The 12,507-nt window shown below is 42.4% G+C and overlaps 1 protein-coding gene across 4 annotated transcripts in view; it reads right to left on the bottom strand.

Moving 5' to 3' along the window:
* The window catches only part of SORCS1 (sortilin related VPS10 domain containing receptor 1), a 433,993-nt gene that overhangs the window by 277,529 nt on the left and 143,957 nt on the right, over positions 1 to 12,507 (bottom strand). For all 4 annotated transcript variants that reach the window (XM_072130629.1, XM_072130630.1, XM_072130632.1 and 1 more), the window contains exon 2: positions 7,955 to 8,022. In XM_072130629.1, the coding sequence (XP_071986730.1) occupies positions 7,955 to 8,022 (68 nt within the window). The remainder of the gene's footprint in view (positions 1 to 7,954; positions 8,023 to 12,507) is intronic.

The raw sequence follows: 12,507 nt of genomic DNA, 5'->3' as shown, positions 1-12,507 counted from the left end.
CATATGTCTCCGTGCCCATATGTCTCCGTGCCCATATGTCTCCGTGCCCATATGTCTCCGTGCCCATATGTCTCCGTGCCCATATGTCTCCGTGCCCATATGTCTCCGTGCCCATATGTCTCCGTGCCCATATGTCTCCGTGCCCATATGTCTCCGTGCCCATATGTCTCCGTGCCCATATGTCTCCGTGCCCCGATGTCTCCGTGCCCATATGTCTCCGTGCCCATATGTCTCCGTGCCCATATGTCTCCGTGCCCATATGTCTCCGTGCCCCGATGTCTCCGTGCCCATATGTCTCCGTGCCCATATGTCTCCGTGCCCATATGTCTCCGTGCCCATATGTCTCCGTGCCCATATGTCTCCGTGCCCATATGTCTCCGTGCCCCGATGTCTCCGTGCCCCGATGTCTCCGTGCCCCGATGTCTCCGTGCCCATATGTCTCCGTGCCCATATGTCTCCGTGCCCATATGTCTCCGTGCCCATATGTCTCCGTGCCCCGATGTCTCCGTGCCCCGATGTCTCCGTGCCCCGATGTCTCCGTGCCCATATGTCTCCGTGCCCCGATGTCTCCGTGCCCCGATGTCTCCGTGCCCCGATGTCTCCGTGCCCCGATGTCTCCGTGCCCCGATGTCTCCGTGCCCCGATGTCTCCGTGCCCCGATGTCTCCGTGCCCATATGTCTCCGTGCCCATATGTCTCCGTGCCCATATGTCTCCGTGCCCATATGTCTCCGTGCCCCGATGTCTCCGTGCCCCGATGTCTCCGTGCCCCGATGTCTCCGTGCCCCGATGTCTCCGTGCCCATATGTCTCCGTGCCCATATGTCTCCGTGCCCATATGTCTCCGTGCCCATATGTCTCCGTGCCCATATGTCTCTGTGCCGCTCCCCGATGTCTCCGTGCCGCTGCCCGATGTCTCTGTGCTGCTCCCCGGTGTCTCTGTGCTGCTCCCCGGTGTCTCTGTGCTGCTCCCGACAAGTAAGCAGATGTGCCGAACATCTGTAATCTATTCTTCACTGTGTTCTTCACTGTGTTTTTCACTTAAATGATCCTGTGTTCACTGTGTTCACTGTTTTTATTCTATTCTTCATTGTTCTTCACTGTGTTTTTTTAATTAAATGCTCGATCTCGAGCAGGGGAAATACTCGTCCGAGCAACGAGCCGTCTCGAGTACCTTAATGCTCGAACGAGCATCAAGCTCGGACGAGCATGTTCGCTCATCTCTAATCATTATATACAGGAGATCCCCAGGTTATACCAGCTGTACATATATCATTATATACAGGAGATCCCCAGGTTATAGCGGCTGTACATATATCATTATATACAGGAGATCCCCAGGTTATACTAGCTGTACATATATCATTATACACAGGAGATCCCCAGGTTATACCGGCTGTACATATATCATTATATACAGGAGATCCCCAGGTTATACCAGCTGTACATATATCATTATATACAGGAGATCCCCCGGTTATACCAGCTGTAAATATATCATTATATACAGGAGATCCCCAGGTTATACCAGCTGTACATATATCATTATATACAGGAGATCCCCAGGTTATACCAGCTGTACATATATCATTATATACAGGAGATCACCAGGTTATACCAGATGTACATATATCATTATATACAGGAGATCCCCAGGTTATACCAGCTGTACATATATCATTATATACAGGAGATCCCCAGGTTACACCAACTGTACTTATATCATTATATACAGGAGATCCCCGGGTTATACCAGCTGTACATATATCATTATATACAGGAGATCCCCAGGTTATACCAGCTGTACATATATCATTATATACAGGAGATCCCCAGGTTATACCAGCTGTACATATATCATTATATACAGGAGATCCCCCGGTTATACCAGCTGTACATATATCATTATATACAGGAGATCCCCAGGTTATACCAGCTGTACATATATCATTATATACAGGAGATCCCCAGGTTATACCAGCTGTACATATATCATTATATACAGGAGATCACCAGGTTATACCAGATGTACATATATCATTATATACAGGAGATCCCCAGGTTATACCAGCTGTACATATATCATTATATACAGGAGATCCCCAGGTTACACCAACTGTACTTATATCATTATATACAGGAGATCCCCGGGTTATACCAGCTGTACTTATATCATTATATACAGGAGATCCCCGGGTTATACCAGCTGTACATATATCACTATATACAGGAGATCCCCAGGTTATACCAGCTGTACATATATCATTATATACAGGAGATCCCCAGGTTATACCAGCTGTACATATATCATTATATACAGGAGATCCCCAGGTTATACCGGCTGTACATATATCATTATATACAGGAGATCCCCAGGTTATACCAGCTGTACATATATCATTATATACAGGAGATCCCCAGGTTATACCAGCTGTACATATATCATTATATACAGGAGATCACCAGGTTATACCAGATGTACATATATCATTATATACAGGAGATCCCCAGGTTATACCAGCTGTACATATATCATTATATACAGGAGATCCCCAGGTTACACCAACTGTACTTATATCATTATATACAGGAGATCCCCGGGTTATACCAGCTGTACTTATATCATTATATACAGGAGATCCCCGGGTTATACCAGCTGTACATATATCACTATATACAGGAGATCCCCAGGTTATACCAGCTGTACATATATCATTATATACAGGAGATCCCCAGGTTATACCAGCTGTACATATATCATTATATACAGGAGATCCCCAGGTTATACCGGCTGTACATATATCATTATATACAGGAGATCTCCAGGTTATACCAGCTGTACATATATCATTATATACAGGAGATCCCCAGGTTACACCAACTGTACTTATATCATTATATACAGGAGATCCCCGGGTTATACCAGCTGTACATATATCATTATATACAGGAGATCCCCAGGTTATACCAGCTGTACATATATCATTATATACAGGAGATCCCCAGGTTATACCAGCTGTACATATATCATTTTATACAGGAGATCCCCAGGTTATACGGGCTGTACATATATCATTATATACAGGAGATCCCCAGGTTATACCAGCTGTACATATATCATTATATATAGGAGATCCCCAGGTTATACCCACTGTACATATATCATTATATACAGGAGATCCCCAGGTTATACCAGCTGTATATATATCATTATATACAGGAGATCCCCAGGTTATACGGGCTGTACATATATCATTATATACAGGAGATCCCCAGGTTATACCAGCTGTACATATATCATTATATATAGGAGATCCCCAGGTTATACCCACTGTACATATATCATTATATACAGGAGATCCCCAGGTTATACCAGCTGTATATATATCATTATATACAGGAGATCCCCAGGTTATACCAGCTGTACATATATCATTATATACAGGAGAACACCAGGTTATACCAGCTGTACATATATCATTATATACAGGAGATACACAGGTTATACCAGCTGTACATATATCATTATATACAGGAGATCCCCGGGTTATACCAGCTGTACATATATCACTATATACAGTAGATCCCCAGGTTATACCAGCTGTACATATATCACAATATACAGGAGATCCCCAGGTTATACCAGCTGTACATATATCATTATATACAGGAGATCCCCAGGTTATACCAGCTGTACATATATCTTTATATACAGGAGATCCCCAGGTTATACCAGCTGTACATATATCATTATATACAGGAGATCCCCAGGTTATACCAGCTGTACCTATATCATTATATACAGGAGATCCCCAGGTTATACCAGCTGTACCTATATCATTATATACAGGAGATCCCCAGGTTATACCAGCTGTACATATATCATTATATACAGGAGATCCCCAGGTTATACCTGCTGTACATATATCATTATACACAGGAGATCCCCAGGTTATACCGGCTGTACATATATCATTATATACAGGAGATCCCCAGGTTATACCAGCTGTACATATATCATTATATACAGGAGATCCCCAGGTTATACCAGCTGTACATATATCATTATATACAGGAGATCCCCAGGTTATACCGGCTGTACATATATCATTATATACAGGAGATCCCCAGTTTATACCGGCTGTACATATATCATTATATACAGGAGATCCCCAGGTTATACCGGCTGTACATATATCATTATATACAGGAGATCCCCAGGTTATACCGGCTGTACATATATCATTATATACAGGAGATCCCCAGGTTATACCAGCTGTACACATATCATTATATACAGGAGATCCCCAGGTTATACCGGCTGTACATATATCATTATATACAGGAGATCCCCAGGTTATACCGGCTGTACATATATCATTATATACAGGAGATCCCCAGGTTATACCAGCTGTACATATATCATTATATACAGGAGATCCCCAGGTTATACCGGCTGTACATATATCATTATATACAGGAGATCCCCAGGTTATACCGGCTGTACATATATCATTATATACAGGAGATCCCCAGGTTATACCAGCTGTACATATATCATTATATACAGGAGATCCCCAGGTTATACCAGCTGTACATATATCATTATATACAGGAGATGCCCAGGTTATACCAGCTGTACATATATCATTATATACAGGAGATCCCCAGGTTATACCGGCTGTACATGTATCTTTATATACAGGAGATCCCCAGGTTACACCAGCTGTACATATATCATTATATACAGGAGATCACCAGGTTATACCAGCTGTACATATATCATTATATACAGGGGATCCCCAGGTTATACCGGCTGTACATATATCATTATATACAGGAGACCCCCAGGTTATACCGGCTGTACATATATCATTATATACAGGAGATCACCAGGTTATACCAGATGTACATATATCATTATACACAGGAGATCCCCAGGTTATACCAGCTGTACATATATCATTATATAGAGGAGATCCCCAGGTTATACCGGCTGTACATATATCATTATATACAGGAGATCCCCAGGTTATACCAGCTGTACATATATCATTATATACAGGAGATCCCCAGGTTATACCGGCTGTACATATATCATTATATACAGGAGATCACCAGGTTATACCAGATGTACATATATCATTATATACAGGAGATCCCCAGGTTATACCAGCTGTACATATATCATTATATACAGGGGATCCCCAGGTTATATTGGCTGTACATATATCATTATATACAGGAGATCCCCAGGTTATACCGCTGTACATATATCATTATATACAGGAGATCCCCAGGTTATACCAGCTGTACATATATCATTATATACAGGAGATCCCCAGGTTATAGCGGCTGTACATATATCATTATATACAGGAGATCCCCAGGTTATACCAGCTGTACATATATCATTATATACAGGAGATCCCCAGGTTATACCGGCTGTACATATATCATTATATACAGGAGATCCCCAGGTTATACCAGCTGTACATATATCATTATATACAGGAGATCCCCAGGTTATACCGGCTGTACATATATCATTATATACAGGAGATCCACAGGTTATACCGGCTGTACATATATCATTATATACAGGAGATCCCCAGGTTATACCAGCTGTACATATATCATTATATACAGGAGATACCCAGGTTATACCGGCTGTACATATATCATTATATACAGGGGATCCCCAGGTTATACCGGCTGTACATATATCATTATATACAGGAGACCCCCAGGTTATACCGGCTGTACATATATCATTATATACAGGAGATCACCAGGTTATACCAGATGTACATATATCATTATACACAGGAGATCCCCAGGTTATACCAGCTGTACATATATCATTATATAGAGGAGATCCCCAGGTTATACCGGCTGTACATATATCATTATATACAGGAGATCCCCAGGTTATACCAGCTGTACATATATCATTATATACAGGAGATCCCCAGGTTATACCGGCTGTACATATATCATTATATACAGGAGATCACCAGGTTATACCAGCTGTACATATATCATTATATACAGGAGATCCCCAGGTTATACCAGCTGTACATATATCATTATATACAGGGGATCCCCAGGTTATACCGGCTGTACATATATCATTATATACAGGAGATCCCCAGGTTATACCGCTGTACATATATCATTATATACAGGAGATCCCCAGGTTATACCAGCTGTACATATATCATTATATACAGGAGATCCCCAGGTTATAGCGGCTGTACATATATCATTATATACAGGAGATCCCCAGGTTATAGCGGCTGTACATATATCATTATATACAGGAGATCCCCAGGTTATACCAGCTGTACATATATCATTATATACAGGAGATCCCCAGGTTATACCGGCTGTACATATATCATTATATACAGGAGATCCCCAGGTTATACCAGCTGTACATATATCATTATATACAGGAGATCCCCAGGTTATACCGGCTGTACATATATCATTATATACAGGAGATGCCCAGGTTATACCAGCTGTACATATACCATTATATACAGGAGATCCCCAGGTTATACCGGCTGTACATATATCATTATATACAGGAGATCCCCAGGTTATACCAGCTGTACATATATCATTATATACAGGAGATCCCCAGGTTATACCGGCTGTACATATATCATTATATACAGGTGATCCCCAGGTTATACCGGCTGTACATATATCATTATATACAGGAGATCCCCAGGTTATATCAGCTGTACATATATCATTATATACAGGAGATCCCCAGGTTATACCAGCTGTACATATATCATTATATACAGGAGATCCCCAGGTTATACCAGCTGTACATATATCATTATATACAGGAGATCCCCAGGTTATACCAGCTGTACATATATCATTATATACAGGAGATCCCCAGGTTATACCGGCTGTACATATATCATTATATACATGAGATCCCCAGGTTATACCGGCTGTACATATATCATTATATACAGGAGATCCCCAGGTTATACCAGCTGTACATATATCATTATATACAGGAGATCCCCAGGTTATACCGGCTGTACATATATCATTATATACAGGAGATCCCCAGGTTATACCAGCTGTACATATGTCATTATATACAGGAGATCCCCAGGTTATACCAGCTGTACATATATCATTATATACAGGAGATCCACAGGTTATAGCAGCTGTACATATATCATTATATACAGGAGATCCCCAGGTTATACCAGCTGTACATATATCATTATATACAGGAGATGTTATATGGATATAAGGGGGCACTGGGGTTTTTTGAAGTTGTAAAATGAACTGTTAAAGTCAAATTCTGGGATTTGTAGTCGAATAAAGAAGAGGGATAATCTATGGATATAGTAAACATGAGCATATCCCTTTATGTGTGGCTACATCTGAACAACGGCTGGCGTCACCCCATGGAGATGGAACGCCCAGGAAATAAAGTTGGGGTGCAATCTTAGGGTGATGCCACACATGGTGTTCTGAACCTGTTTTTGGTCCGTTTTTAAGCAGTCCGTTATTAAACGCATCCGTTTTTGACCAGTTTTAATTAAGATAATTGGTAAAACCTGTCAAAAACGGATGCATTTTTTAACGGACTGCTTAAAAACGGACCAAAAATGGGTTCAAAACGCCTTGTGTGGCATCACCCTTATTGTGTACATTGAGAACTTTAGTATCACTTTCTGTGGCTACAATGTAACCCGGAGATGATACAAGAGCGTTGTCTCCGAGTGCGAAAGATTCCATCTCCGCATAAAACCCATTGAAAATCCGTGACTAAACATGAGGAGAGACAGCGGCTCTCGCCCGGGGACATCTGTCAGCAGCCGCCCCGCATGTCCAATTACTCCTCCTAGAAAGATCCCAGCCAGCGAATTCATGAGCGACTATCTCAGCAATTAGGAGCGGGGGTCTCGGCACGTACCTCCAAAGAGAGCTCTCCGTGATGCTTCCCAGGTTGTAATCGTACAGCTTTGTCAGGATTAGTATCACCTGCGGGCGAGAGGGAGACAGAGAGAGAGACAGTCTCAGATTAGTCGGAAACAATTACTGTCTGGTAACAGCAAAGCGGAGGTGACCCTGGGGGAGCGTTAGCGCGCGTTCTAATGGGCGCGTAATACAATGAACAGGACGTAGAAAGCTAACAGAGAGCGACGGCCGTGTATCCCCAGGAGGGGACACGCCGAGGTGTCACATACCGAGCAGGGGTAACACAAAGCCACCAGGGGCAAGAGGAAGGCACAGGGGCATTGTGGGTAGAGCATTAGGATCATCTGCAAAATGAGAGAATTTCATGAATTACTGAAACGATAAATATAATATCAGGATAAAGAAACTATCGCTAATTATCTGGCATGTCATGGATTGTATGAGGGCGACAGTTGTCTTTGACCAATGCCGGTAGATGTGGTGACATCCACAGGTGGTCTTTGGGGTGGTAAGTGGTGGGGCCGCAGATCTAGGCTGCTCTCCCATTTCATGTCTCCGTGTTCAGCTATCCGATGTTCCACCAAAATCATTCTGCCCTAGCCCAACTTACTGTTCTAGACCACGAAGGATGCATCTGTATACCCCATCAGTTGCCTAGTATAGAAGTGATGTTATAAAGAACCTTTACACTGCTCTAGCCCACCAGGGATGTTATCAACTCACTGTTCTAGACCACCAAGGATGTGTCCGTAGACCCCTTCAGTGCCCTAGTATAGAAGTGATGCTGTAAGGAACTTATGCACTGCTCTAGCCCACCAGGGATGTTATCAACTCACTGTTCTAGACCACCAAGGATGTGTCCGTAGACCCCTTCAGTGCCCTAGTATAGAAGTGATGCTGTAAGGAACTTATGCACTGCTCTAGCTCACCAGGGATGTTATCAACTCCCTGTTCTAGACCAAAAGGGATGTCTTTATAGACCCCTTTAGTGTCCTGGTATACAAGAGATGTTATAATGAACCAACAAACTTCCCTAGATCACCAGGGGTGTTATAATGAATCAAATCACTGCTCTAGACCACCAAGGATGTCTCCATAAACCCCTTCAGTGCCCTAGTATACAAGAGACGCTACGATGAAACAGTATACTGATCTAGCCCACCAGGGTCACAAGCCTAAACCCCTTTAACATCCTGAGCATGGGCATTGTGTAACAGTACCGATGCACGGGGTGGGGCTGGGTCCGATCACATGTGTATTTGTATGGAGACAAAGGAGATGGGTGACCAGCACCCGCTGTCTTGTATTTAGACACTTCTATTTAGACGATACAAGACTCCGGGTGCTGGTTGCATATTGCTTGCTTTTCCATAGAAACTCATACGCGATCGGCCTTAGCCGGACCTGACAGCACCCTTAGGGTCTGACCATGTAGCGGAGGGTCTGCTCCTTGAGGATTTTGTTTTGGAAGAACCTTAAGACAATCACCGTCCCTTTAATTCTGCTTTCTGTTTACGTTTTGAAGAAGAACCAGAGTTGGTGATTTGCTTTCCATTTAAATAGCGTTAAATACTTTACTATAAGAAACTTTCCTACTAAACGCCCGTATTGTCGCCCGCTGAATGCGCCGTGATTAGCGAGGGTGAAGACGATTCTCCTGCATTGAACATTCAGGTGATGGGAATCACAAAAACTTCCCGTTGTGACCCTTTCAGGGGACATTGTTGAAATTTTACACATGAAGAGAATCTAATTCCCTATTGTGTCAGGGAGACATTTTCCGCATTTTCTCCCATTATCCGATACCCAGCGGAATGCAGCAGATACAGGATTTGTCATATAGCGGATCGCTCGGCATTGTACATGATGACCCCCATACTAGGGGGCGCTCCAGGGTCATGCAGGGTCATTGTTACCCAGCAGAACTATAGAGACAATGGGGGGGATTCATCATTGGGTTTAGGTCTACGTTTGACGCTGTTTTGGCGCAGTTGCGGTAGAAAAGCTGTTCTGCAACTTTCCATTGTGCCAAATGAACCTAGGACAGCGCAAAGTCACAATAATATAGACCCTTCTTGCGCCAAATTTATAATTTGCGTAGAATAGTTTTTGCAATACTGAACTAAATTCATTGTTTGCAATTTGGCACAATTTTTCATTTAGGCGCATGTTTTTGCACAAAATGACTCCAATTATCCCCTGGCGTAGAAATAGGACAAAAACCACTACCGAAACCTTGGAGGGACATGTGCGCCAAAATAAGAGAACATTTTGCGACAAACACACACAAAAAAAACTATATTATAACAAAAAAAACAATACAACAACAAACATAGGGGGTCATTTATCTTATCTCGGTTTGTTTTCGCCGTTCTCTTTTACATCTGCTACTTTGGTAGTTAATCGATCTCACTTTTTCCTTGCGTTAAATGTTTTCATGTTTCCAGATCACTTTTTGTTACAAATGTCTCACAAATGTCTCAAGTCACTTCTTTTCCAGTTTTCCTTAAGTATGGTTGCGTCTGGAGTTTTTTGTGCCCAAAAAATGTCACAAATATTAGACAATTTGAAATGTCATTTACAGATTTAGTTCATCTGGGATAGGAGATTAATGTGTCTTACTGATGATAAACAAATGTCCCCAAAAAGGCGCAAAAATTGTACCAAAAAATGGCTCGAAAAAACAGGAAGTAAAATAAAGATAAATAAATATAAAACAAAAATGGGATTGAACATCGACAACCTAAGTCAAAGACAAATTGTAATGATAAATTCCCCCCTTTGTTACCCACTCACAATGCAAGCACCCATATTAGTTACTTGTCCAAGCCTAATATTTTGGGTTAATTTTGGAGTAAACTAGAGCACCCTAAAGAGACCTACAAAGACGGATGTAGACTTAGTGTATGTCCCAGGCTCATTGTTATAAAGTGTGACCCTTCTGGGTACAATCCCCATATAAAAGGACATATTAGTAAATAATCACATCGGTCACTCGCTCCTTACCTCTTCTATGTACAATGTACCCTGTAACATCTGATGGCTACTTTCGGCAGGATAATGCGCCATGCCATAAAGCTGGAATCATCTCAGACTGGTTTCTTGAACATGACAATGAGGTCACTGGACACAAATGGCCTCCACAGTCACCAGATATCAATCCAATAGAGCATCTTTGGGATGTGGTGGAACGGGAGATTCGCATCATGGATGTGCAGCCGACAAATCTGCGGCAACTGTGTGATGCCATCATGTCAATATGGACCAAAATCTCTGAGGAGCTTCCAGCACCTTGTTGTATCTATGCCACGAAGAATTGAGGCAGTTCTGAAGGCAAAAGGGGGTCCAACCCGTTACTAGCATGGTGTACCTAATAAAGTGGCCGGTGAGTGTATATACTTTATTATAAACTTAAAATCATTCACTATTTTATGGCTACAATCTATAGTATTTCATATCTGTCACTTGCTCCTTTCCCGACTATGGGCCAGATGTTGTTTTTGCGCCTTTTTTCATATTGTCGCACCAGTTTTAGCACCAGTTTTTGCGACTAAACACCAAACTAGCTGCTCAGCAAAAATAACCATGTTCTCCTCATTTATCCTACCAATCCAGATATCATTCATCATTAGCAACTTCATTTAGGCACAATTTATGTGCAAAAACACTCCAGCCCGAAGGTGGCGTAAACTGAGAAACAACACTGAGCTCCTGAGCAGAGCAGCTTATCCCCAGCAGCAGAGCTCAGCAGACACTACATGCAGCCTCTGTTTACAGTTCATGACCTTCTATTTACAAACAATCTGCAAAAGCAGCAGCTCAGAGCAGGATAGAAGAGAAGTGAGTAAGTGAGCTGCAGACAGGACAGAGAAGTGTCCCCGTGTAGCAGCATAGAAGAGAAGTGTGTAGGAGCTGCAGATAGGACAGAGAAGTATAGAAGCATAGAAGTGAAGTGAGTGGGAGATGTAGACAGCACAGAGAAGTGTCCCTGTGTAGCAGGATAGAAGTGAAGTGTGTAGGAGCTGCAGACAGGACAGAGAAGTGTCCATGTAGAAGCATAGAAGTGAAGTGAGTGGGAGATGTAGACAGCACAAAGAAGTGTCCCAGTGCAGCAGGATAGAAGTGAAGTGAGTGGGAGCTGCAGACAGGACAGAGAAGCCCCTGCTGAGGAGATCACTGGGTGCAGGGTGTCACACACCTGGGCTCTGCTGTGAGGGTCATTCTCATGCTGGGGTTATAATTCTGGCACAACAAGGTGCCTCATTAATGCACAACAACGATACTTGAGCGCAGAACAGTGATTCATCTGGCCCTATCTTTATTAATAGAATGATACAATAGTAACATATATAACAACATACACATTGTAAGTGCTGTATATTCTGCTATAGTGATAACTATTCTACTGACATCATCAGCTAATTGCAAACCTGTCACTAGCTCATTACCCTTCTTATCTGCATTACATGCAGCTTCAACCTTCATAAGAATTACATATATATTAAAGGGTTTCGCCACTTATCAATAAATCTCTTCCATTAGAAATGT

This window comes from Engystomops pustulosus, chromosome 11, assembly GCF_040894005.1.
Source record: "Engystomops pustulosus chromosome 11, aEngPut4.maternal, whole genome shotgun sequence".
In the NCBI taxonomy this organism is placed as follows: domain Eukaryota; kingdom Metazoa; phylum Chordata; class Amphibia; order Anura; family Leptodactylidae; genus Engystomops; species Engystomops pustulosus.
Note: the sequence above shows the minus strand (reverse complement) of the source record. Positions and strands in the feature narration are given on the sequence as shown.